Genomic DNA, 27,624 nt, shown 5'->3' with positions numbered 1-27,624 from the left:
GGATTAGTGGCAGTTATATTAATGAGAAGAACTCAATCTATAAGATTAGATTGTGTTTTAAGCCAATCTCCTTTGAGATATAAGAGAGAAGTGAGCAGAGAAATGTGGGGACTTCATACCACCAAGAAACAAGAGCCAGGAGAATAGCATGTCCTTTGGACCTGCAGTCCCAGCACTGAGGAGTTCTTGGACCAGGGAGGATTGATGACAAGGACCTTCCCCCAGCGCTGACAGAGAAAGCCTTCCTCTAGAGCGGGCACACTGAATTTGGACTTCTAGACTCCTAGACTGTGAGAGAATAAAGCTGTCCACTTGTATTTTTGTTATAGCAGTACTAGATAACTAATTCACCATCCCACCCCAAAACATTCAATATCTGATGAACTTTACATAAAAGCTTGATGTGCCAAACCTGCCAATATTCTTACAATTCCTGAATCCTCTGAAAGAGGAAGAGATTCTTAGGAGAAAGAGCTGAACGCATTAGCTCATAACAGGAGTAAGCCCTTGGTTGAGAGCCAGTCTGGTGGAATACAAAGTTTGCCCAAGGCTTTTATTTATGTGTATGTCACTTGGAATAAAAAGTCATTTTTTAGCAAACAATAATGTATCCATGCTATGGATTGCATTGTACAGGCATTTTAAGAAAAGTGAAGAATAGAGACACGAAATAATGCCCAAGATACATTAGGGGAAAAAAGCAAATTGTAGGATAATATGTGTAATAGAATTCCATTTGCCTAAAAAGAAAATAGGTTAAATAGTTGTGGTGTATGTATAGACAGATATGTTCATATATGCATAAAAGTCAAATTTAACCACTGGGGATGAAAGGAAAACTTTCACTAACTTTTACTTTATATAGAGAGTTAAGAATCATTTGAATTTTACAGAAGGATTGATCACTTTTGTAATTAAAACCAACCCAAAAGACCCATCTAATATTCAGAAGGCAATGGAAATAGCGACCTCAGGAACTATGTTCTCCAGAATTGGAAAAGCTGGCAACTGGAACGGTTCAGGTGCACAGAGAGGCACCCATAATACCATTGCGGTATGGTGGATTCCGACTCATAATGAGCCTATAGGACAGAGTAGAACTGCCCCATAGAGATTCCAAGGCTGTAATCTTTGTGGAAGCGACACATCTTTCTCCAGCCCTGACTGAAAAGAATCACCCAGAGCCTCTGTTCTTAGCAAGGGTGGGTCCACACACAAAGGGCCAGGGCTTCTGGTTTTATTTCGTTCTTCAAAACAGTTTTTATTTCCACAGCTTGAAACATATAGCTTGACATTCATACTGGTAAATCTCTATATGTAATATTCCTCTTTTGGGAAAAAAAAAAAAAAAAAGGCTCCAGAATCAAAAACTTTTCCACTGGAATGTTTGAGATGGAGGGAGCCTTGAAAGTGCAAAATAAATGCTTTTTTCAGAGAAATGGAAAGCTGAAGGAAGAAACCATGATGAGATTTTTTTGAGCAATTCAGTTTACATCTGAGTTTGCCCAGGAAGGCCCATCCCGGGGTAGAGTTTTGGAGGGCAGGTATTATATTCCATATTCCACGTATGCCAGCAGCTACCCAGCTCCAAACCAGTTTCCTGCTGATGGGCCTTCTGTGTGAAAGAGGGGAGAGCAATAACTAGACTGTCCTTGATCCCCTTTTGTCGGGGGTACTCTTACCGTGTTCCTTCATGGTGCTAGAGACTGACAGAAGCAAACTGTTGTGGCGGGGGGGGGGGGGGGGGGGGCGGTTCCTCTGACAGCTGCTGGGAGAGGGCCCAGGTGTGCATGTTTGCTTGTGTGGTGTGCATGTTTGCTTATGTGAGCGTGTAGACGTTCTTTGTGTCTGAGGGCTCTTTGTAACTTCTGTGTGTCTGGTACTACAGCTACAGACCAGCTGTAGAGACCAATTACTGTCGTCTAGGCCTTTCTCTAGATTATTGATAGTACATGTCTGAATACTCCAAAAGATTTCTTCCCATAGCTCTGGGTTCATTATTTAGGGAAAGGCCTCATACTAACTTTTTCAGGTAACCCCTTACCTGCCACATGAGAAATACTAAAGATATGGACACTGGGGACCTGAAGGGAGGGAGAACAGAAGGGAGTGTCTTAGCGCCCGTGTTTACATGGGTGAATTTCCAGCTGACGGCTGGGAACATCGCTAATAACTTCTGCCTCCATCATAATCGGAGTGGTACCTGTGGTCTGTAGTTAAGAGTGCTGGGAAGAGAAAAGAATTGGAAATAAATTAATTCGTGCCTGCATTAGAGCTTGCCAAATGGAAGCTGGGATAGAGAAACTTTCAGAGTAAACATGGTGAGCAGCAACCTGAGAGAATAAGGGCCAAGACTACCTATGGCTCAGTCCCCAATCTTACATGGAACCCCAATATCCCAGGGCATTTTATCAATTTCCAGCACTCAGATAATAAGTGCTCTTTGCTTTCCAGATCCTTGTAGGCTCCTTATGCTTTCCTTCAGTTGCTCGGAGTGCTCTATACAGACTGTGTGCTTTGTTTGATATCCTGGCTGTGAGGTAGGTGAGGCCAAGTGTTCTTAGCCCAGTTAGGAGAGGGAAGGGCCTGACTTGAGGCAGGAAGTGGCAATCACTGAGGGGGCAAGAACAGAACCCCAGGCCTAATGATTATCCAGGTGTACCACCCGGTTATTCAGGTTCAGCTTTCACCCAGGTTGCATTACCCAGCTCTTCAAGAGGCTGCCTGGAGGCCAGATGCTGCCCATCACATTGCATTTGAAGCTTAGTGGAGATGAGGTGCAGTTTTGCTCACACTGGCCTAATTTTGGGGTCATGGGAGGGAAAAACCAATTAGTGTTGGAATGAGGGAAGAAACAAAAGATAATCTCTCTGTTTCCTGTTCCCAAAGCTGGCCCCTCAGGAACTAATCGAGCTTCTCTTCCCAAAACTCCAAGCCACAGGGCCTTGCCCTGTCCTGAGCAATTCACTGCAGCCCAGTAGTGCTCATCTCAGTCTCTGTCTGCCTCTGGCTCCTAAGCAGCAGATTGTCTAAAAGCCTCAGGTTTGCTTACAGTAGCTCCCACAGCAGTGCTTGTGGGGGTTGGAGGACGCAAGCAGTTTGCAGAGCAAGCGGGAACACAAGGCACAGAGAGCATGTTCGAATGTGGGCTGCATACTCCTGAGCCTGGAGATACTCTGGCCTCTGATACAGGGACTCCTCCAACAGGCCAGTCCCTGGGCCACAGCAAAGTGTCGTGAGCAAGCTGCCAGCAGCTGCACTGTGCCATTGGTTATGGACCAACGTGGCCGGAAGCTGCAGCCAAGCAAAGCTCCTGGCGCAGAGCCTCAGTGCTCTTCTCCTTGAACTTAGTGCAAAGGCTACAGCTGGCTTTGTTCAGTCCATAGCCTTCAACTCCATGCAGTCAGTCTGTTAACTTCTTGCTGTCCCATCGCCAATGGGTTGCTGTGGCAGGACAACAGTATGGATCGGCTGCATTTGCTTCTTTCATTGGAAAATAATGTTTTCCTCTTGAGGTAGGAATGTAACTGGGTCCAGCCTTGGCTAACACTCAATGTCTTGCAGCTCAATCTCCTCAGTTCTGCTTTCTGTAAAGCAAAAGACAAGTCAGTGAGTTGAAGATGAGCCACACAGTGGCTTCTCAGTGAGAACAAGATAATGTGTGCCACCTCCATCTTCAAAAGCATGAATTATCACAAGGCCCAGACAGTTACCTTTGAGTTTGTGTCTTCTCTTCCTCTGAAACTTATATGCACACTTATTACAAACCCACATGAGGCTGATTAACACTGCGGCCACAGCAGCGAGAAAAGCAAGGAAGACAGCGACAAAGTGGAGGTCTTCATAGAGGATCTCTAGGGGCGGAGGTGAGGGGAACGGGAAGATAACGTCTCTTAATATCATGAAGTCAGCCTTCCACACACTCGCAGCCCAGAGGGGTGCCCACGCCCCTGGGCCAGTCTTACCTGAGACATGCAGAACGATGGTGCCAAACTGGCTGCTCCCCAGGCGTTCCGTCACTGTGATGATGTAGTAGCCAGAATCGCTCACGCCCACACTGAACAGCTGGATGGAGCCGTTGTCGAAGGTGCAGACTCGGTCCTTGTGGCTTTGGGAGATGTTGGCCTGAGTCCCTGGCTTCCACTCCACGATCTTCTGCACACCCCAGTTGGAGGTATACTTCCATTCGATGGTGGGCACCCCGAGGCAGGAGTATTCAACCGAGAGCAGAATGTCTTCTTTAACTGTGGCATTGATGGCAGACTGGGGAATGTACAACGATATGCCCTGACCTGCAGGATGGAGTGCCAGATGTTGGGCATGACATGAACTCATATTTAACTTCACAGAATTCATTAACAAATATTCATTGCCTATTACATGCCAGATAAGGAGCCCTGATGGCACAATGGTTAAGTGCTTGATGGCTAACGGAAAGGTTGGCAGTTGGAAGCCCCCCAGGAGCTTCAAGGGAGAATGACCTGGCAATCTGCTCCTGTAAAAATTATAGCCTAAAAAACCCTATGGGGCAGATCTGCACTGTCACATGGAGTCGCTGTGAGTCAAAATTGACTCAGCATCTAACAAGAACATTACATGTCAAATACTCTTCTAGGATTTGGTGCTAATGCTACAATGCAGGACAAGACAAAGTCACTGTTCCCTGGATCTTAAATTCTAGTAAGCAAGACATACCAGAGATTAATAAACAAAAGACAATTTTAGATAATGACACATGCTCTGAAGATTATAAAACATGGTAGTAGTGACTGATGAGGGTGAAAGTGGCACACCTTATTAGACAGGATGGTCAGGGAAAACCTCTTTGAGGAAATGACCTTTGAACTGAGACCTAAAGGACAAGGAGGAGGAGAAGACAGCGAGCCTTTTAGGCAGAAAGAACAACAAATACAAAAACTGTGAGATGAGAAGGAACTTGGTGTGTTTCAAAAAAAAAAAAAAACCAGTATGGCTGGAATGCAGTGAGCAATGGAGAGTTTAGAAGATAAGGCTAGAGAGCTGGGTAGGAGCCAAGTCATGACGTTGTGGGCCAGAGTCAGGGGCTGGGTTTTGTTCAAGGTGATGGAAAAACAAAAGAGGGTTCAGGCAGAGGAGTGACTGCTGTGGAGAATGTTCTGGAGGTGATGGTGGGGAGGGGAGAATAAAAGCAGGGAGACCAGTCAGGTGGTCTGATTTAGGACATATATTTGGAAGTAGGGAGGAGAGAACATGCTGGGGAAATGGGATATGGGGGTTGCTGAGGCAAAGAGGCATCAAGCAGAGGTTTCTGCTTGGGAAACAGGTGAGCTATAGTGCCATTAGCTGAGCTTCTGTATATGTTTTTATACGTATATTAAGGGCGTGCCATGCACCAGGCCCTGTGCTAACTGCGTTACACACATCATCTCATCAAAGTCTCGTACAGCCTACAGTGGCTCTATCAAGGATTTACATATCAGAAAGCTCAAGCTCAACAGGACTAAATAGCTTGCCCAAGTCCACCCTGCAGGGCTGAGAGTCACACAGGGGCTGTCAACACCAAAGCTTACACTTCTAGCCTCTATGCTTAAAGGTCAGTGGTTGGCAGAGTGGAGGGCACAGAATGTGACAAATGCCTCCACACTGAGGGGTGGTCAGGGCTGGCCAGAGACTGGAAGTGAAAAGGGCAGAATTTAAGCTTGGTTTCCACTCACAATTCCTGTTTCGCCTCCTCACTCCTTGGGTGCCCAGCTGCCATGGGTCCAGGTACATGCCTGACACTTTTCCAGGCCTTTTTATCGTCCTCTCTCATCCTAGCACATCCCCTTTGTGACCCTCTCCTCAGGCCTGGTAGGTGACTGGAGATAGTCTCATAAACTCCATGGTGAAAAGTTGGGGAGTAATTACAGCTTTCAGGAGTTACTGCTGCCAAATAAGAGAAATATATTTTGTCCTCAACTCTGTATTAGAAAAAAAAAAGTCAAATTCATAGGAAAGTTGAAAAACTAGTACAATTAACATCTATATCTCCTCCACCTAGGCTCACAATCGTTAACATTTTGCCACATTTCTTTTATTATCTCTCTATTTATATTTAAATTTTGCTACATTTGCTTTCTCTCTTTATCAATCTCTCTATATTTAACATTTTTCCCCCCTGCTGGCTTTGTGGAAATACATTTTTTTTTAAATAATTTTTATTGAGCTTTAAGTGAACGTTTACAAATCAAGTCAGTCTGTCACATATAAGCTTATATACACCTTACTCCATACTCCCACTTACTTTCCCCCTAATGAGTCAGCCCTTCCAGTCTCTCCTTTCGTGACAATTTTGCCAGTTTCTAACCCTCTCTAACCTCCTATCTCCCCTCCAGACAGGAGATGCCAACACAGTCTCAAGTGTCCACCTGATACAAGTAGCTCACTCTTCATCAGCATCCCTCTCCTGCCCATTGTCCAGTCCCTTCCATGTCTGATGAGTAGTCTTCGGGAATGGTTCCTGTCCTGGGCCAACAGAAGGTTTGGGGACCATGACTGCCGGGATTCTTCTAGTCTCAGTCAGACCATTAAGTCTGGTCTTTTTATCAGAATTTGGGGTCTGCATCCCACTGTTCTGCTCCCTCAGGGGTTCTCTGTTGCGCTCCCTGTCAGGGCAGTCATCGGTTGTGGCTGGGCACATATATTTAACATTTTTGATGAATCATTTGAAAGTAACTTGCAGACATTCTGACACTTCACCTAAAAACAAGCCATTCTCCTACATAATCACATTTTTATCCACGCCCCTTGAAAAAAAAATAACATTGTTATAATAATATTATCTAATATACAGTATGGTGGCGCAGTAGTTAAGAACTTGGCTGCTAACCAGCTTCCACGGCTGGCAGTTGGAATCCACCAGCCGCTCCCTGGAAACTCTATGGGGCAGTTCTACTCTGCCCTGTACGGTGCCTATGAGTTGGAATTGACTTGACAGCAACAGGTTTTGTTTTTTTTAATATACAGTATATATTCAAATGGCTCTAATTATCCACCAGATGACCTTTACAATCACTTTTTTGTTTTAATCCAGAATCCAGTCAAGGATGGCTTATTGCCTGTAATGTCTTATTAATGTCCTTTAATCTACTAAAGTTTCCCCACCTTTTTGGCTCTCATGACACGAACATTTTGGAGAGTCTAGGCCAGTTTTCTTGTAGAATGCTCCACAATCTGCATTTGTTTGTTTAGACTCAGATTCGACATTTTAGGAAAAATACTGGAAAGGTGATGCGTTCTTGCTGGATCACTCTAGAAGGCAAATAATGTTAGTTTGCCCCATTATTGGTTAAGGTGGTGTCCGACAGGTCTCTTCATTGTAAGGGTATTTTTTCCCTCTGTAATTAATACATCGTCTGTAGACTAGTACTTAGAGACTGTGTGAATATCCTGTTGTCCAACAGCAGTTCACACAGAGTTTAGCATCTTCAGATGAGCCTCACCTATGTTAGTTATTTCACTGATGGTTGGAAAATAGTGGTTTTCAAATTCAATCATTCCGCCTATATTTGTTGGCTGCCATTCTTCTATCATGAAGAGCTTTTTCTGCCCTCTTCCCTTTTTTAGCATCTCTATGGACTCTGGTGGTGCTGTGGTTAAGAGCTATGGCTGCTAACTGAAAAGCTGGCAGTTCGATTCCACCAGCCACTCCTTGGAAACCCCATGGGGCAGTTCTATTCTGACCTACAGGGTCACTATGAGTTGCAATCAACTCGACAGCAATGGGTGTGGTGTGTGGTATTGACCCATGACTTCTTTTTTTGTTTAACATGTCATAATCCATTATCATCGTTATAATTTTTCCTTCTGGGTTATCCTACATTTGGCCAGTAGGAGCCTCTTCAGACCATTCATGTGTCCTTTGAAATGTCCTCATTGGTTTTTGAGCATTTCCTTGAACAGATTGCATTTTAACAAGGACCCTCATGTCTTAAAGCCAAAGACTGAGAAATTCTGGCATTAGAGCAAATTGGTGGGGAAATCTTTTTGGACAGGCAGTTTTTCTGCATCCTGTGTTCTTACCGAATGGGTTCGTTGGCCCATGGGCCACCGGTGGGAATAAAAGCACAGGGCAAAGAGTGCCTGGTCTGCTGCTATGCTCATGGGGCTCAATAAAATAGTATCACGGACTCTCCAAGGTGGAGGGCACCTTAGTAGTCAATCTCCTACCCAGTGTGAGAATTCAAACAGCTCACCATTCAACCTCTGTTTGAACCCTTTTTTATAGCAAAAGCGAGGTCTCTACTAACAAGGAAGCCTTTTTTTCAATTTTGGGGAAGCTCTGTTTTAGAAGGGGTTCCCTGGCTGGTAAAAACAGTTAACATGCTAGGCTGATAACCAAAGGTTTGGAGGTTTGTGTCTAAGGTGCCTCAGAAGAAAGGCCGGGAGATCTCCTTCTGAAAAATCAGCCATTGAAAATCTTATGGAGCACAGTTCTACTCCGACACACATGCAGTCACCATGAGTCAGGGTTAACTCGATGGTAACTGTCTTTTTCTGTTTAGAAAGCTCCTTTTATTTTGATCTGAAATTTGCCCCCTGTGTAGCCACATGGACTACAAAAGTTCTCTGCTGGTATTTTGGAGCCCTTCAGATAACTGACGATGGTTCTCATGACTCCTTGGATCACCCTGTCTCATTCCAGCTCTCAGTGTGTTACATGGTCTCTGCGGGATGGTTATTCTTTAACAAAGAACAAAGTGCAGAATTTAAGGTTAGTGTGATAAAGAAGAAAACAGAGGTCAAATTCCAGGTCAGCCCTTGGAGGGCAAGAACCATGTGTTTTCTTCATCCTTGTGTGCCAATACCTGCCACGCAGTGGTTGGTCAATAAATGTTAAGTGAATGACTAAATCTTTACTGCAACAAGTGGCAGGAGAAGTTTCCTGATAGGGATATTGCTGCTTGGTGGTTTGAAAAATTAGGCCCATCTAAAAGGTAAATACACATAGGGAAGAGAATTATCATTTAATCAATGCTTCGTGTGCCAATTGCTATCTTAGGTATTTATTATGTACTTTACAATCATTATTTCTTTTATTTTTTATGAGAGTAAGCAACATGCCCATGTGGCTAGTAAATGGCAGAAGCAGGATTTGAATCCAGTTCTGTTTCTAAACCCTGTGCTTTTCCTGTTCTACCTTGTTTTCATCTAGCTATCCATCTCTCTCTCTATCTACCATTTATCCATTCATTTATATTTTCTTATTTCTCTTACCTCAAATATGAACAAATGGAATAGTTACTACGGTAAGATTTGGAGAACTATATTTAAAAGAGTGACAAAGCTATATCATAACCTCTGCATTTCCTGTGTATTCTGTGTTAACCAGGTTAGTCAAGATTAATCAGGTTAACCACTCTGTGTGACCAACCGTGGTGGTCAAGGTTACCAATAGGTTAGTGTCTTGGGAGACTGTTGTTGTTAGGTGCTGTCGGGTCAGTTTTGACGCACAGCGACCCCATCTGACAGAGAGGACTGCTCCATCGGTTTTCTTGGCTGTAATCTTTATGGAAGCAAATCACCAGGACTCTCTCCCATGGGGCTGCTGCGTGGGTTTGAACTGGCAACCTTTCGGTTAGTAGCAGAGCATTTAACTATTGCACCACTAGGGCTCCTTCCTGGGAGACTACCAGTCCTTTTAATACCCTCAAAAACCAAACCCGCTACCGCTGAGTTGTTTCCTACTCATGGTGACCCCATGTGTTGCAGAGTAGAACTGTTCTTCATAGGGTTTACAGAAGCAGAGTACCAAGCTTTTCTTCCCTGGTGCCACTGAATAGGTTCAAACTGCCAAGCTTTAGGTTAAGAGTCAAGCTCAAACCTTTGTACCACCCAGGGATTTAATAATCTTGTTGTTGTTGTTAGGTGCCATCCAGTCAGTTCTGACTCATAGCGACTCTATAGGACAGAGTAGAACTGCCTTATAGGATTTCCAAGGAGTGGCTGGTGCATTCGAACAGCCAATCTTTTGGTTAGCAGTTGTAGCTTTTAACCACTCAGCCACCAGGGCTCAGTCTTAGGGGACTTCATTTTGAGCCTTTTAGTTACTCTGGTTCAAGAAACAACAAAACTGAAAAACAAATAACAACCCCAAGTTTCTCAGCTACTGATACCAGTAGAAACCAGCCAGTGGACCCTTACTGGTTTCTGTATTTTGTCTTGACCAGAAAAACAAATTAATCAGACAAACTAACCAAGCATTTAACTAGGTCTTAGGAACAAAGACTTCCTCTCTCTATCAGTCTACATGTATAAAATTAAGAATAAATGGTCTACGGCAGAGATGGAAAAATTAACAATTGCAGAGGTTTTAAGGCTGTCAACTGTTAAAAAGGTTGAATTAATGAGTAACCACCCCTGTCCTCTCAAGAACAATTGCTAAAATCATTCTAGAACAAGTCCAGGGAAACTTTGTGGCTAGGCCAATATTCCGACCTGGCTCAAAAGTTCTACTCAAGGAGGCTGGTTCAGTAAATCAGATTTTTCTTATAAAATAGATGCCAGGTACCCATTAATAAGAATGATCTTTGTATGGACATGGAAAGATGTCCATGATATGTTTACTAAGTTAAAAAACACATTATAAAACAGCATAATATGATCTCGTTTATATTTGTATGTTGTTGTTAGGTGCCAGTATGTCAGTTCTGACTCATAGGGACCCTATGAACAACAGAGGAAATACCACCTGGTCCTGTGCCATCCTCACAATTGTTGTTATGCTTGAATCCATTGTTGTGGCAACCGTGTCAATCCATCCATCTCATTGAGGGTCTTCCTCTTTTTCACTGACCCTCTACTTTACCAAGCATGATGTCCTTCTCCAGGGACTGATCCCTCCTGATAACATGTTTGAAGTATGTGAGACGAGGTCTCGCTATTCTTGCTTCTAAGGAACATTCTAGCTGTACTTCTTCCAAGACAGCTTTGTTCATTCTTTTGACAGTCCATGGTGTATTCAATACTCTTCGCCAACACCATAATTTAAAGGTGTTAATTCTTCTTCGGTCTTCCTTGTTCATTACCTAGCTTTCGCATGCATATGAAGTGATTGAAAACACCATGGCTTGGGTCTACTTTGAGGAGGCAACTCTTCTCCAGTCATCTTTTGAGTGCCTTCCAATCTGAGGGGCTCATCTCTGGCACTATATCAGACAGTGTTTTGCTGCTATTTATAAGGTTTTCACTGGCTAATTTTTTTCAGGAGTAGACTGCCAGGTCCTTCCTCGTCTGTCTTAGTCTAGAAGCTCAGCTGAGATCTGTCCACCATTGATGACCCTGCTGGTATCTGAATACCATTGGCATAGCTTTCAGCACACAAGCCCCCACAGTACAACAAACTAACAGATGCATGGGGGTTATATTTGTATAAATATGTACTAATATGTATTTATTACATATAGATAAATTTTGGAGTAATATGTGCTAATCAGCTAATAGGAATTACCCTTTAGAGGTTGGGTGGCAAGGGAATTTTATTTTCCAAGTTATGCATTTATATAATTTTAAAAATTTTTGTTGTTGAGAATATACACAGCAAAACATACACCCATTCAACAGTTTCTGCGTGTAAAATTCATTGAAATTGATTGCATTATTCAAGTTGTACAACCATTCTCACCCGGCTTTTCTGAGTCGTTCTTCCCCCATTAACATGAACTCACTGCCCCCTAAGTAAGGTTCCTATCTAATCTTTCGAGTTACTGTCGTCAGTTTTATCCCATATAGATAGTTCTTAAAACATCATGATGCTCAAGGCAGACATTCTTTACTAGTAAAGCTAAACTATCGTTTGGTTTTAAAAAAGACTTCAGGGGAATTTTTGGTTTGAGGTTTAAAGATTATCTCAGGGCAATAGTTTCAGGAGTTCATCAGTATTGGCTCCAGGAAATTGGGAGTCCATGACAATTTGAAGTTCTGTTCTGCATCTCTTTTGGTTTCATAGCAATATTTATATAATTTTGTATTTTTCATTGTTATTTATTGAATTGATAATAATAAGATTTATTTTTTAAAAAATCTTTTTAAGTTCTTCTGATTAGACCAAGGAGTCTTATAAACAAATTTTAAAGAAAAGCTTGAAGTTTAAAAGTTTACTTTCCTTTTCATCTTCACGTGAAAGGACGCAGAGAGACACTAAATGTCTACCCATCTCCCATATTAGATGGGGGATGCCTCTTTTAACGAACAGGTCACAAAAACTGAAGATATTGGCAGGGCAGAAGTCACCTGGAACTTGAACCAAGGGACCCTCTGAAAGTCCATTCCCTGGAGATGGTAAGGTGAGATGAGACCCTCTGGGAACTAATCGGCAAGCTCGTCAGAGAAAGTACTAAGCAGGTGAAGGCCCCTACTGAGCAATGAGCTGGGATAGGATACTCAGAATGGTTACTTATTCTCTTTCTTACACCAGTTTCTAAAAATTGATTCTTTAGGAGGGATATATTTCCTAAAATCACAATAAAGATCAGTACTGTTTGGATAAGATTACGACGGACAAGAATATTGACTAACGGTGACAGATTTATTGCTGACGTGGTTTCTGAATTTCAGGTGTCACAGAGGAGACACCTTAATTAAGATAACTCGTTGCTCTCTCGTTTATCTGGCAAATCACTTATTTAGAAAGTGGGATGATCAGATGCAGCTGAGAAGAGGGAACAGGCATCACTGTCGTCACCATCAAGCCTTTAAGCAGCTAAAACGGAAATTGCAAGACCTAGGGTTCAAAAGTCCTCGTTCAGAAAACTGTGGAAGCGGAGTGGTGGAGTGGTGCATCACATCACAAAAGGGTTGTTTCCAGTGCAGTTAGGTGTAGTAGGAGAGGGCTGGTGCCAGCAGGGTGCACCTAGGTTCAAATCTTGGCTTGGGCACCTCCTAGCTGTGGGAACTGGAGAAAGCTCCTTAACTTGTGTGAGCCTCCGCTTCCTTCCCTGTAGAATGAGGCCTAAAAAACCTCCCAGGAGGAACGCTATGATGATGGTGAGATCACACATGTGAAGCCCAGCAGTGGTCCGGGTCCTGGATGGGCATATAACACCTAACACCTGTTCAGGAGCTGCAGCCCTGACTGCTCTCCTTTCTCTGGTCCAGACTGCCACTGGCCTGTTAGGGTGACCAACATTTGGGGTTTGCCTGGGGCTCAGGGGCTTCTTGGGATACTAAAATCAGGACCCAGAACCAGCTGCTCTCGAATGGATTCCAACTTATGGCGACTCCATGAGTAGAACTATGCTCCACGGAGTTTTCATTGGCCAATTTTTCAGAAGTAGGTGCCAGGCCTTTTGTCTGAGACAGCTGTGGGTGGAATCAAATGGTGATGTTAAACATTTGCGCCACCCAAAAACAAAACTCACTGGCGTCAAATTGATTTCCAATTCCTAGTGACCCTATAGGACGGAAAAGAACTGTTCCATAGGGTTTCCAAGGCTGTAATCTTCACAGTGCTTTTACCACTGCACCACCAAACCCAAAAAAACCAAACCCATTGCCATCAAGTCGATTTTGACTCATAGGGACCCTATAGGACAGAGGAGAACTGCCCCATAGAGTTTCCAAGGAGTGGCTGGTAGAGTCGAACTGCTGACCTTTTGGTTAGCAACTGAGCTCTTAACCACTACGCCACCAGGGCCTCCAAAATCAGGACAGTCTTGGGCAAACTGGGATAATTGGTCACCCTAAGACTCCACAAAGAAATGTTGAAGAACAAAAAGAAAACTCCAAGTTATACAACTGCTAATTTCTGAAGGACAGGGAGGTCAGAAGGGCCTTCATCACCCTCAGGAGATGCAGAAGCAGCCGCTCCAGGCTTAAACTGAGGGAAGAGGAAACCATTCTTCCCTTAAACCTTTGGCTCCCTAACACATGTGGTAGCCTAGCCTCTCAAGGGTCAGCAATCCCACTGTACTCCTATTTTAATGGAGACCTCCCAGTAGTCACTGAACCCAACAGCTCACCCTTCAAAGTTTCTTAAACAGCAGGGCACCACTGCTCATTGATTGCTGGCCTGGTGAAGAATATATGAAGCATATATTATTTCCATTTTACAGAGGAGAAATTAAAGCTTCCTGAGGTTAGGTAATTTGCCCAAAGTTACAGTGAGCTGCCAGCAGAGATTCAAATCCCAAGCACTTTCCACTGTCTTGGTAATGGAGCCATAAAGTTTTCAGGAGCTAGGAAAGGAACAGGAATAGTAGGATTTTTAAAGGGTGGCAAGGAGAGGAAGCGCAGTCCGGATAGTGAGAATAGTAAGTGGACCCAAGGAGGCTTAACGGACCGCAGCTGCAGCATGAGGAATCTATGAAGAAGGTGGGGGTGTGCAGAGGCGGAACAGTGTGGAGTTAACCCAAGGAGTGAGAACTTTATCCCTCAGGCAGTGAAGTCAGGACAGGATTCAGTGTAATGGCAAGAGCTGAACTGGGCTTCTGGAAGGGCAACCTGGCAGTGGAATTCATTATTTTATCACTTATACACGTGATCGGACCTGGGCCCACTACGTGTGGTGTCCTCTGCATCTTCTAGAGAACCCAGCGCTGGAGCCCAAAGAGCCAGGAACAGCCTGCGGCGCTAGGTGTGGCTGTGCCCTATGCCCCACCCTGCCCCTCCTGCTCAGCAGGTTTGCACTGGAGAACTCCGCCCTACCCATCAGAAGCCCCAGCGTCCAGCACACAGCCTGGTACTTTGTGGGTGCTCAAAAAATACTGGTATGAATGTCCTGCCTGTCAAACTGTTGCCAATTTGGAGAGATCAGGAAGGGGGGATGTTTGTTGAGCTGAGGAGCAATGGATTGAGCTGAGAGAGGTGCTAACACAGCCCCTTTCCCAGCCCTAAGTCCTCTGAGTTGATCAGCTAGGAGGGGAAACAGCACAGTTTTAAGACACGACTAATATGTCCATGTCTGTGCCCAGCTTCTGCCCTCCTTTAAACAGGCGAGCCTGTGATTTCGGAAACACAGCTTGTGTAGGCCAGCACGGTAACCCCAAATAATGGCTTTCAGGCTTAGCTGCCAGGAACAGTGGTAACTAACCTCTGCAAACAGTTTGCACCGTACCTTTCCCTCCTGATAGCTCAGCTAGTAATTCCCCCTCTCATTTCCTGAGCATTCAGAGACCAATGCTCAGGTGCAATCCCCAGGGGGCTCCTCGGTGAGCCTGCTCTGTTAATGACGATGGGAAGTCACCCAGATGTCAGACAAACGCAAACCACGTGGACACACGCAGGTTCGATGGACACGGGCAGGTTGGTCCCCTTTCTGTATTTCTTACCTCAACCAGAAAAATCACTCCAAAAATAGCATTAGCCACCATTTCTATTGGTGACACCTATTTGGTACCAGATGTTATGTGCACATTATCACAGCCCAATGCAACCGAGGCTGGGAAAGTTGAGCAATTTGGCCATTATCAGACTGGCAAAGATTAAAAAACTTTGATAATATACTATGTTGTCAGGAGTGTGCGGAAGTCAAACTCAAACATTACTGTGGAAATTGTAAATGGGTGTAACCTCTTTGGAGGGCACTCTGGCAAAATCTATGAAACTATTTAAAAAGCATGTACTCTTTGACCTAGAAATTCCACTTTTAGAAATTTGTCCTATAGGTAATAAGTGCAATGTATGCAAATATATATGTGTAAGTCTAGTCTCTGGGCATAGTATAATCAATTTTAATAGCAAAAGACTGGAAACAACTTATATGTTCACTGGTAGGGAACCAGTTAAATAATCAATATTCATACTTTGGAATACTACAAAGTTAGATCTGTATGTGTTGATATTAGATGTTCTCAAAATATTGTTAAGTGATTAGCCCCTATGCGTCCGGAGTAAAAGAGAAAGAAGGAAACCAAAGACTCAGAGAAGAAACTAGTCCACAGGACTAATAGTGTACACAGACTATGACCTGATCGACCCTGAGATCAGAAGAACTAGATAGTGCCCAGCTACCATTACGGACCATTCTGATCAGGAACACAACAGGATCCTGCTGGAATGTGAGCAAAATGTGGAACAGAACTTAAATTCTTAAAAAGTCCAGACTTACTGAATCAGTTGAGACTGGAGGACTCCCCTAGACTATTGCCCTGAGATATTCTTTAAATCTTGAACCAAAACTATTCATGAGATCATCTTTTAGCTAAATAACAGATTGGCTCATAAAATAAACAATGTCATCCATGAATACTGGGGTTCTTTAAAAAATCATCTATATGAAACCAAATGGTCAACATTTATTCAAAAGCAAAGACAAGAAGGCAAGGGGGCAGGGAGACTAGATTACTGGAAACAGAAAAACCAGAACAGAAATTATGAGAAAGTTGTCACACTGTGAAAAATGTAATCAATGTCACTGAACAAATTGTGTAGAAATTGTTAAATGGGAACCTAATTTGCTGTGTAAACTTGCACAGCAGTTTTAATTAAATTAAGTATATATATATATGGAAACCCTGGTGGCGTAGTGGTTAAGTGCTACGGCTGCTAACCAAAGGTTCGGCAGTTCGAATCCGCCAGGCACTCCTTGGAAACTCTGTGGGGCAGTTCTACTCTGTCCTATAGGGTCGCTATGAGTCGGAATCGACTCGACGGCACTGGGGCTTGATATATATACATATAGTATGTAGAGAACACCTCCATTAGAGTAAAAATAATTTTATGTGTACACACACACACACACACGCACTTATCCATTTAAATGCACAGAACACCTCTGGAAGGATACTTTTAACAACCAGGAGCTGTGGTTGTCTTTAGGGAGAAATCTGGCATAGAATTTCACTCTGTACCTTTTCAAACTGTTTGAATATTTCAGTAAGTTTGTGAATTACTTAAGAAATAAAAACACTGTGCTCCTGCAAGTAAATAAAATACATGCCAGGATTGGTTCTGAACCCAAGATTTTTCACATTTGAAACTGTTAGTAATTCACATTTACACAATTGAGAAAGTCCTTCACAAGCACCTTCTCGCCCTATGAGGCAGGCAGGAAACTGAGGCAAGGACACTGCATGTCTTGTGGAGTACACCTGCCAGGGAGTGATGTAAGTGCTTGACAGGCACTTGCTTATTTGATCACACTTTACAGGTGAGGAAACTGAGGCTCAGAGACATAACATAAATACCGAAGTTCTTGCTAAGCAAAAAATCAGAGCCGAAATTGAAACCCAAATCTCCTTTCACAGCCCTACAACTGCCTCCAGCAAGAGAAAGCACTTGAGTACAGACATGAAGTATTACACTTCCCTTATGTTTCCCAAAATATATATTTCTTGGTGCTGAAGATATGGGAGATAGATATGACAAGCAACAAGAGTCCAGACGCAGCTGTCTAATACAGTAGCTGCTTGCCACCTCTGGCTTTGAACACTTGAAACTGGCTCCTCTGAATTGAGATGTGCCGTAAGCATAAAATACACACTAGATTTTGAAGACTTAGTAGGATATAAGAATGTAAAACATTTCAGTAATAATTTCGAAATACTGATTACATGTTGAAATGATAATGTTTTGGATACATTGGATTAAATAAAATATATTACTAAAATTAATTTCACCTGTTTCCTTTTACATTTTTAAATGTGTCCACTAGAAAATTTTACTTTACATCTGTGACTTGCTTATGTTATTTTTCTATTGGACAGCCTAGGTTTAGACTGTCAATCTCCACTTTCCTGCAGGTTATGTCACCCTCTACCCTTCTCAACAATGTGACCTCGCTGTCCCCATTCTTTCCTCCTCATTCTTTAAACACGTTGACACCTCTTTTCTGCAAGTCCTGGCATCATCCTGAGTATCTTCGACATCCCTATGGTCAATTCATTCACCCTTATCTATAGGTACCTCCTCCCTCTACCTCGGCCTCCGGTAAAGCAACTTCCTCCATTGGCCTCATCAGTCCTTCCACTCCATCAGCTCCTTCTACTTTCTCCCAATCCATCATCCTCAGTTCATCTCCCAATCCATTGCCCTTCCTATCCATCTTAGATTCCATGTTCCGTTATATCCTAAACACTCTTGCCAATTCTCTACAGTCCCTTCACCTTTGTCTTTTCATCATCATCTGCCTGGCAAAACCCTACCTCTGGATCAACAACTGTCTACTTTCTCTTTGCTTGTATCTAAGTAGCCAACATTGCAGGAGAATGGCCCACAGCAGACATCCTCCCAGACAAGAGAATACATTATTTTCTGTATAAATTCATGATCACTGAATGCAAGCGAGCTCTCCATACTACCAGACAATCCTACTATTTTTTCACGTAAATTTACTCTTCCTTCTTTCGCAATGACTATTACAAGGCCCCTTCAGTCTCATTGGACCTCCAAGTTCCTTCTTATCCTCAGTAGATGACCTTCCGTTTCTGGGACACTGCTGATGACTCCCTCTTGCTTGAAACATCCTCTGGGCTTCTAGGCCACCACACCTGCCTGGTGTTCCTTCTATCTCTGACTAATCCTGCTCAGTTTCCTTTGCTGTCTCATCTTTTTTGATCTGCCATTAAACGCTGGAGTTCCTTAGACATGGTCCTAGGCCCTCTCATATCTTCTAGGCAATCCCAGCCTTGCACACGGCTTTTAGTCCAGTGACTCCCAAATTCATATCACCAGCCTACACCTCTGAGCTTCAGACTCATTAATCCAGCTGCCTACTTGACATGGGCACTTGACAGTTGACAGGCACCTCAAAATCGGCATCTTCAAAGATAAATGAAATACAATCGTGTCTATGTGCATTGACTCTCTCTGAAAGGATCAGAAGAAAGTGGTGACAATGGTTGCCTTTAGGAAGTAAGGGGAGGACCCAGGTGGCTAGAGTACAAGAGTAGAAGGAGACTTTTAAGTAGGCGCCTTTTCAGTTTTGGACTGTGTGCAAATAATACCTATTCAAAACATAAATAAAATGAAAACAAAATTAAAAAACAAAACAATGTATAACCCCCCACCATACACACACACACACACACACCCCCACACCAAAAATCTGGTCTGATGTTTCCAAACTCAGTGAAAGGCTTTCACAGCTAGCCAGTTCTACAAGCCATCACCTCAACACCTCCTTCTCCCTCACCCCCACATCCCATCTGTCACCAGACCCTGTCAATGTTACCTCCAAAATGTAACTTGAATCTGACCAGTGTGCTCTCTTTCCTCCACCAGCACACAGTCCAGTCCACCCCCACGTGGGTGGTCACAATCGTCTTCCAATTTGTCTCACCATGCTCGTTCATCCCCTCAAACCCATTCTGCACACAGCAGCCTGAGAGATATCTTCAAAACATAAATTTTACCATATCACTGTCCTGCTTAAAGCCCTTCTTTACCTCCCCAGGGGTCTAGGATTCAAGTCAAAACTCCTTCAGTGGCTTAACTGGCCCGGTGTGGTCTGATCCCTACCTACCTCTCAGACCTCGGATCCCTCAACACGCCCCTCATGCTCTGGGCTCCCAGCACACTGCCCTTTCTTCAGTGCCTTGGATTCATCACGTTCATTCTCACCACAAGGACCTTGCACATGCTATTCTCTCTACCTTGCTCCCTCCTTTCTTTCCCTGTTAACCTTTATTCACCCTTCAGATTTCAACTATTACCTATTTTGGGAAGCTTATCCCAACCACGAGTGTAGGTCGAGTCCCCTCTGACATGTCCTTATAACACCTTTCCACCATAGTAACTATCACAGTTCATAAGTATGCACTTACTTAATGTCTGTCCCCCTGTAGACTGTAAGTTCCACAAGGGCAGGTGCTGCCTATTTGACTCCCCACTGCAGACCCAGAGCCCTGCAGAGTGCCTGACATGTAGACATGCACTCTGGCTCAGTGACTTCCCCTACAGGTGATACATTTAGTCTGGAGGCAGGAGAGGTGGGGCGCCCAGAGTTATGCCAAACTGAGCACAGCATCAGGGTTAAGACCCCATAGCCAGCTCAGGTGGGATCCTTGGGACTCAGTTTTTCTCCTTCACCCTCTCTGAAATATATGTGTGATCCTCCTGTCTGAACTGCCTCTTACACACACACACACACACACACACACACACAGACGCACGCCCACAAAGCCCAGCTTCTAAGATTCTGGCAGATGGGGGCCATACCATATGTAGCGAGAACCCTAAGGAATCCTACCAGGCAAGCAAGGGCTTCAGAGAAGAGTCAAGCAGATGTGGATTCAAATACTGATCTGCTACTTGTTAACGCTGTGACTCTGGTCAAGTAACCTCAAAGTCTCAGAGCCTCTGTCCTTCATCTGTAAAATAGAGACGGCCATAGCCACCTCACAGGTCTGATCTGTTAAAAGAATAAAACTGAGCAAGTGCACGTCCAACACCTAGCACAGTGCCCCTCCTCCCCCACCACTGTAAATAAACAATAAATGTTAGCCACGGGTATATAACAGGTTATATACCTGCCACACCTAGAAGAATCCCAGGACTAATCAGAAGACAATTCGTGGTGCAGTTTGTACCTCAGGCTGCTGCAAACACACCCAGGAAAAGTGTAATTTTTAAAACAAAGGAAGCAAGCAAACTGCTTCTTTGACCCTTAAATGGAAACTCGGCTGCTGTGGTAAGCTGTCAGATCCACCCTCCTCCCCAGAATGCCATTAGGACACCTCATTCTGGCCTTGGGTGACTCCAGGAGGGGGAGGCTCTGCCCGTGGGAGCAGAAGAGGGCAAGATGGCGGCTAGAGATGTCCTGGGAAGGTCCATCCCAGGTGCAGGGAGCACATACTCTGCTGCTGGAAGGCCCAGGTTCTGTTCTGGTGGCACCACGTTCTAGCTGGGTGACTCTGGGAAAGTCCCCTCACTTCTCTGATGTGCTTAGACCTGCATCACCAGCACACAGCAGTGTGGGCCATGAGGGATGGCTCATTCAAACAGGGGCTGCTGAATTGAACTGACAGATCTACCATTCCAAACTGTATGTAGAAGGCTTGGTTGGCGAGGGAAGGAGAGATCTGGTGTCCTGCTTCTAGGCACTAGCTTCCAAAAGGAATCTGATCCAGGCCCATGTTGAGCCTGGGGGCAGGGATATCATATTAGCCCCATTTTACAGAAGGGCAAACAGTCCGAGGGGCCTCAACCTTAGATCCCCTGGACAGTGCCTGGTGCTGAAAGACCCACATCTCTCTCCTGATTCTCTGGAATTAGCTTAAGAGTCTATCAGAGATATTATTCCAGCACCTTCCATCCATGGTCCAAGATCTTCCCAAGCTTCATTTCCTGAACTGTCAGCTATGAAGAAATCGGCAAGAGCTGAAAAACCTGGTTTAACTAAGGAATGGTCGCCCCTCTTCTGGCCCACAGAGAGAGAAGTGGTGCTCATGATTCTCTGCCACTCAGAATTTTTCCTTCCCTGCTCACCTGACTATCTCCTACTTCACCTTCAAGGCTCCTTCTTCAAGAAGTCTCCTCCCAACTCCAAACCAGGCCAATACCTTTCTCCAAGCCCCTGTGGCATCGGGTGTTGAAGTCATCTGTTTGGGAATCTGACTTCCCCTCTGGGCTACATGATCCCTGAGTGCAGGGACTGTGCTATGTACCCCCAGTTCTTAGTACAGTACCTGGCATGTAGTAGGTGCTCACAAACTACTTACTGAGCCAAACCAAACTTCAAAGCAAAGCAGCTTTGTCTCTTGAACTAAGCCTGGTGGGGAAGTATTTATAGGTTTGTCAGGATAAAGTCACAGACAAGACATAAGGGAGACTTACAGTGGGGGCTTTGAGAACTTCCCAACAAGTTATTTCCACAGGATGAGAATAATGGAGGGGATTTGCAAATGGTCTAGTCCCGAAGTCCTCAGCCTGGCCACACGTTAGAATCACCCGAGGAACTTGAAAGCAAAACAAAGCCTGGGACATGCACTCAGGTTATTGATTTAACTGCTCTGGTATAGGGCGTGGGTATCTGTAGCTGGTCAAAGATCCCCAGGTGGTTCTAAAGTACTAGTCACTGGGGTAAGGGTCCCTGGGTAGTGCAAATGGTTAAGTGCTCACTGAAAGATTGGCAGTTCAAACCTACCCAAAGGTGCCTTGGAAAACATGTCTGGCGACCTGCTTCCAAAAGGTCAAAGCCTTGAAAACTCTATGGAGCAGTTCTACTCTGCACACATGAGGTCACCATGAGTAGGACCGACTCATTAACAACTAACAACAGTCACAACAACAACAAAGTCACTAGGCTAGCCCACCCTCCTTTCCCTGCATGCTCAGAGAAGGAAAGTGACCTCACTTAAGGGACTTAAGGATAGCACCTGGACCAGAACTGGTCCCCCAAGCCCTTTCCCTTCTGCTAGCTGAGGCTCCTCTAGGGTCAGCATGGCACAGCTTTAGCACCCCCAGGGTGCACCCCAGCAGGGGGAAAAGCCAATGTGCTTCCTTGAGCAGCTGAACACATGAACAAGGAATGTCCTGTGCTACCTTTACGGTTCAGTGTGTCATTTCCCCTTTGCCCCCAGGGCTGACTGGTACTTTCCCAGCCCAAAAAGTCAGTTACAGGAGAATATCATTTCCAACTCTGAATTTGCCAATTCTCTTCCCTCTAACTCCCAGCTCCTCTGGATAAGTAAAATCTTTTCTACACCAAGCCCATTTTCCAGGGAAAACCCAGAAGCAGAGACACCAGGGTCCTGAGTGCACAGGGTCAGTAGAGTCTCTGAGTGGGACACTGGCTAAGTTCCCAGGAGGTACATGCTAGGGCAACACCCACTTCCTCTTCTGTTGCTTAGCACACCTAGGTCCTGCCAAGCCCCAGGGGAAATGTCGTTATTAGGTGCTGTCGAATTGATTTTCAACTCCTAGTGACTCCATGTGACAGAGTACAACCGGCCCATAGGGTTTCGTAGGCTGTAATCTTTACAGAAGCAGATTGCTAAGTAGTTCTCCTGTGAAGCCTCTGGGTGGGTTCGAACCGACAACCTTAACCATTGTGCCACCAGGGTTCCTCCCAAGAAGAATAATAAATCTATTTTTGAGCACCTGCTGTGTGCTTGAAATTCTCCTCTCCACCCTGTTCTGCTGTACTCACTCATCTTTCAAGACTCAACCTCACCTTCTCCATGAAGCCTTTCCTGACTCCCAGGTAGGATGCCTCTATTTCTCCAACTACCAGTGACTGGCAGAAGCAACACACATCCTCTCTAGAAGAACCCAACTTCAGTCCAGTCCAACTGAGATTGTACTGAAGCTTTTGATTTGTAATGTGTATCCTGATTTTAGATATCTTAAAATGTAAAAAAGAGAAAAAAAAGTCTTACAGTGGAGGAAGTATGTAGTCATTGAGTTATTGTCCTTAGGTCCTGGCGATAGAGAGGAGGGTCTCCTGAACCCAGCCCCATCCCCCTCAAGCCAGCAATGAATGTACTCAGAAAGCCTCTTAGAGATCAGAAATGAAGAAATTTGGGTGACTTTCTGGTTGACTTCATCCCTCCCTCAATAGCTTTTATTTATTCCCCTGGTCACTCTTTGAGCACTAACCCTGGTGTCCACCCAACACTGGGAGGTGGTGGGGAGGTGTGTGTGCAGGTGGTACTTGTCAGCCAGCAGGGGGTGCTCGCCCTTCCATACCCTTCATACCATGTGCACACCACTAGCTCTCCACTCACCACCCTGTATTAGGGGTCTCTTCCTCCCCCGCCTCAGGACTAAAAGCAGAAAATAAATGCCCATCAGTTGGCTACAGAAAACGGGGCACATTTACATGATGAAATACTGTATAGCAGCTAAAAGGAATAAGCAAAATCTCTGCTTATCAACACAGATAGAGTGAAAAAAAAAGGCATAAAATCAAGTTGTTGAATAACAAGAATGGTATGATTACGTTTTTAAAAAGCACGTTCAAGACCACCTTTTTTTTCAATGGGAACATTTATATGGATGCAAAACCATTCTCTGTAATTACAATCTGGAAGGACAGGGTGGAGAGAGACCACACCTCGCTTCTCTGTCTCCTCAGGGGTCAGCACAGAGCCTGACACATCGTAGGTACTCAGTAAATAGGGGCTGCACGTTTGGAGGGATGGATCCAGGGGTCTCGAGAGGATTCATACTAAACCGGCTCTGCCTTCTCCTCCCTACTCAGAACCCACAGCTCTGCTCTGGCTGTGACAGCTCTGGGTCTTCCACCTCTTCTCCAGGCCCAGATTCAGCCCCCATCCTATTCTTTTGTTCTGGGGACTCCCTGGGCCAACTCCTCTAGCCTTGGCCCCACCCTGCTGAGGTGGGGATGTTAAAAAGCATGTGTGTGTGTGTGTGTGTGTGTGTGTGTGAGAGAGAGAGAGAGACAGAAGCAAAGCTGACTCTGCACCAGGCCATTAACTAAACTGTCCAGCTTTAGCCTAGGATCACGAGCTTCTAAATGAGAAGGAGCCCTGAGTGCTCACTGGCCTTGTTGAGAGCTGGGAAAGAAAATGAGCTTGGATCCTGAAAGGCGGGCTTCCCACCTTGGCCTGCTGAGAGAGGTCTGCCATCTTCCTGAGTAGACAAGCTTTTAAGCTCCATTTGTAGATGAAAGGTTTCAAATGTAGGGTGTGTGTGTGTACTTTCACACAGACCAGTGTAAACAATGAAAATCAGACTTTTTAGATGGAAGCCTTTGGTAGAGGCTAAAGAGGCAGAGAATGGAGGGAGCTGGTGAGAGAGGCACAAGGCCCACTCTACAACATTCCAGGAGTACAGTCCTCATTCAGGCAGGTGCACACTCATTCAACATCGTCTAAGGGCTGGGCTCCTGCTAGCACTGGGCAGGTGCTGGGGACCCAGAAGTGAGAATGAATGCCTATGTCCCTGGAGTTTACAGCTGTGCAGGAGACGGATAATCAAGGGACAGCTAACTTTTATCTGCCTCCAGGTCATGCATGTGTTGTCGTCTTTGGGACATCCTGCATTCCCTCCCTCCCATTCCCTTGGCTGCCTTTGTCCATTGTTAGTTCTGGGTAGATGTGGCTTTCATTTTGGAAGGCTTGCTGTGGTTTCCCAAGTCTGGGTTCTAAGACCTTTCTGGGGCTCCCAGAGCACAGGCATTTGCTGCTTCACAGGAGTTGCCACTCCAGGCTGGTACTCTTGTTTGCTTCTCTGTCTTGTCTCCCTGAGATACCATAAGCCTACCGAGGACAGATGCCCTGTCTGTGAACTATGGTATGCCCAGTACCCATCCAGCCTACTTCCTGCAGGCAGCGGGTGCAGTGAATGAATGAATGAATGATACTCTGTGGTGAGTGGCTGGCCCTGATTTTGTGTAAGAATGGTGGTTAGAAACATGTGCTTGAGGGTTTGAAAACAACAGAAAATGTCACTGCAATACCAAACACACCCATCCATCCACCTGACTGACTAGCCAGAGCCAGACCAAACCAAACTGAGACATGCAGCCTGTAAGCCTGGGTTCTACCGGAGAGGTGTGAAGATCAAGACTGGCTGGCAACCATGTGCAAACAAGGTAACCTCTCTGTGCCTCAGGCTCCTCATCTGTGAAACAAAGATAGGAGTAGCGTTTATTTCATAGGCTTGTCCTGAGTATCATATAAGCCTTGTAAAACCCGATAGATGGTGAATGCATAAATGCTTCATAAACCTTCCCATCCCTAGTGGCCCTGCTCTGGTCATTCCCTAATCCTCAGTTCACTAATCTGTAAAATGGAAATGATAATAATGAGATGAGAAATGATTAAATGAGAAAGCAAAAGTGCGTTATAATCTGTTCGTGTCGATGGGAGGTTGTTACACTCCATCAGACCCCGGGAATTGCAGGCCCGCCCACCCAAAGTAATCCCCTCGGGGCGGAGTCCGCGAGGACCACCCCTGACCTGAGGAATTCAGGGCCCAATGCCCAACCTATACCCTCCGAACTTTTCGCTTCAGGAGCAGGCCTGCATGACGCATTGATAACCTGGGTAAGCCCACGGAGAGAGGAAGGGGTCCCCAAGTTGGGGCGGCGTCTGTGGGGCCCTGCAGTGGTGGACACCTCAGCTGTAGTAGTGGTTATTCCAGGAAAAGAGAAAAAAAAAAAAAAAAAAATGTTGCACCAGAGGCCGCCACCGGGCCGGGAGCCGGTAATCTCGGGCCCGGCTTCCGGCTCGGATAACGCCGGGCTGGCTCCTCTCGGGCGCGGAGCGCACGGCAGGGCCACCGAAATGGCCCAGGGCGCGGGGACCTGGGGGAGCCTCCTCCATTGCCTCCGCCTCTCCGGCTGCGGGGTGCATCGGGGCCCCAGGCCGCGCCCAGCACGGCAAGGAGGAGGTGCGTTTCCTGCCAGCCGGGCCGGCGGCGGGCAGCCGCGAGACCCGGGAACCCTCCCGCGTCCCCCGTTCCACCACCCGCCTTCCGGTAGCCTCGCCCGGCGCCCTGAGCTTACTCTGCAGACAGCGGGCTGCGGCCAGGCAGAGGGCGAAGAGTCCCAGGGAGATACCTCGGTTCTTCCTCCTCCGGCTCGGCAGAGGCCTCATGAGCAAGCCCGGGGCGGCACCGGCCGGGCATGGGCTCTGCGGGCGGCGCGGCTCGGGGCCCCGGCTGTGCGCTCGCCGCGCCTGCCGCCCGCTGCTCCAGCTCCTGCCCGCCCACCTCCTCTCCTCCTCCTCTGGCTCCCGCAGGTTCTCTAGCGCCAGAGGCAGATGAGCTGGTTGTACTCTGGTTGAACCAGATCCAAGGAGAGAACGAAATAGAAAAAGAGAGAGAGACAGAATACACACAGTCAGAGGCAAATAATGGCAAATAATGAGCAATTTCCTTCCGTTCACACCCAGTTTACTGGTATTGATTCAAGATTCAGCTGGATGCTGGGTGATGGAGGGAGGGAGGGGAAGTACAAGCTGTTGCCTGAGGACCTAGAGGGACCCTATTGGCTTCTCCAGGGTGGGCTTATGACCCAGACTGACCCATCAGGGTACTTTGCTCCTCAGCCAAGTGTTTGGCTCAGAGATGGAAAGATAGAGCCTTCTCTAGGAATGGTGTATGGCCACTGCTGGCATTGTTAAAACCGGAGGGGTATGACCTGAAGGCCTCTCTTAGTTTATATCATTCTGTCTCCACTAGCTTGTCGGTTTCTTGGGACTAGGGGCCATGACTTACTCCTCTTTGGCACTGCGGTGCCTAGTACACTGCCTGGTAAGGGCAACTTTGATAAATGTTTGATTAATAAACAAATGGATGCAAGTGATTCCTGAATTCCCTTACATGGAATAAAGATGACCAGAAAAATGCCAAAAAGACCACTTGTGTTAGTCAGGACTTTTTCAGTTTTATATCATAGAAATCCAACTTACATTTGCTGAGGCAAAAGAGGGGCTTATTTACTTATGTAACTGGCAAGCACAAGGGTACAGAATTCTAGAACTCAAACCATAGCTTTAGGGCTCTGTCTCTTACCTCACCTCCCAGTTGAGTTTGTTTCAACTTGGCTTCAGTCTTCATTCAGGAACTCTCCATGTGACAGGTGAGAGGTCTCCAGGTACACAGGCTCTTCCTGAGGAGGGCATAGTGATAGGAAACTGGCTTTTTGGCTTACTGCCTAGCACCTGGCACGTGGTACGTGCTTAATAACTGTTTAAGTGACTGTATGAATGACAGAAGCTGAAGTCTGTGAGATGAAAGTTAGAAGATGAATTTCATGAG

The 27,624-nt window shown here is 45.5% G+C and overlaps 1 protein-coding gene and 1 long non-coding RNA gene across 4 annotated transcripts in view; one reads left to right on the top strand and one right to left on the bottom strand.

Moving 5' to 3' along the window:
* Nucleotides 1-1,746: 1,746 nt before the first annotated feature.
* VSTM5 (V-set and transmembrane domain containing 5) lies at nucleotides 1,747-26,713 on the bottom strand. 3 transcript variants are annotated; one of them, XM_049889544.1, is made up of 5 exons: nucleotides 26,423-26,438; nucleotides 5,694-5,904; nucleotides 3,966-4,292; nucleotides 3,714-3,854; nucleotides 1,747-3,587 (listed from the first exon to the last, which is right to left on the bottom strand). In XM_049889544.1, exons 2-5 carry the CDS (start codon nucleotides 5,749-5,751, stop codon nucleotides 3,544-3,546), a joined length of 570 nt encoding a protein of 189 aa, XP_049745501.1. In that variant the 5' UTR covers nucleotides 5,752-5,904; nucleotides 26,423-26,438; the 3' UTR covers nucleotides 1,747-3,543. The 3 variants fall into 3 exon arrangements, with proteins under 3 accessions (XP_049745501.1, XP_049745500.1, XP_049745499.1); XM_049889543.1 differs by having other exon boundaries at nucleotides 26,369-26,423; XM_049889542.1 differs by lacking the exon at nucleotides 5,694-5,904 and having other exon boundaries at nucleotides 26,369-26,713.
* The window catches only part of LOC126078772 (uncharacterized), a 33,341-nt gene continuing 31,501 nt past the window's right edge, over nucleotides 25,785-27,624 (top strand). Inside the window, exon 1 of the long non-coding RNA XR_007518158.1 lies at nucleotides 25,785-25,907. This is a non-coding gene — a long non-coding RNA (uncharacterized LOC126078772). The remainder of the gene's footprint in view (nucleotides 25,908-27,624) is intronic.

The sequence above is a fragment of the Elephas maximus genome, chromosome 7 (assembly GCF_024166365.1).
Source record: "Elephas maximus indicus isolate mEleMax1 chromosome 7, mEleMax1 primary haplotype, whole genome shotgun sequence".
In the NCBI taxonomy this organism is placed as follows: domain Eukaryota; kingdom Metazoa; phylum Chordata; class Mammalia; order Proboscidea; family Elephantidae; genus Elephas; species Elephas maximus.
Note: the sequence above shows the minus strand (reverse complement) of the source record. Positions and strands in the feature narration are given on the sequence as shown.

Excerpts from the sequence above, each read along its gene's own strand:
- VSTM5 (XM_049889542.1), bottom strand. The coding sequence starts at position 26,459 with ATGAGGCCTCTGCCGAGCCGGAGGAGGAAGAACCGAGGTATCTCCCTG. Across the intron at positions 4,293-26,368 it reads CGCAGCCCGCTGTCTGCAGA|GTCAGGGCATATCGTTGTAC; the intron begins GTAAGCTCAGGG and ends TCCATCCTGCAG. Across the intron at positions 3,855-3,965 it reads CATCGTTCTGCATGTCTCAG|AGATCCTCTATGAAGACCTC; the intron begins GTAAGACTGGCC and ends CTCCGCCCCTAG.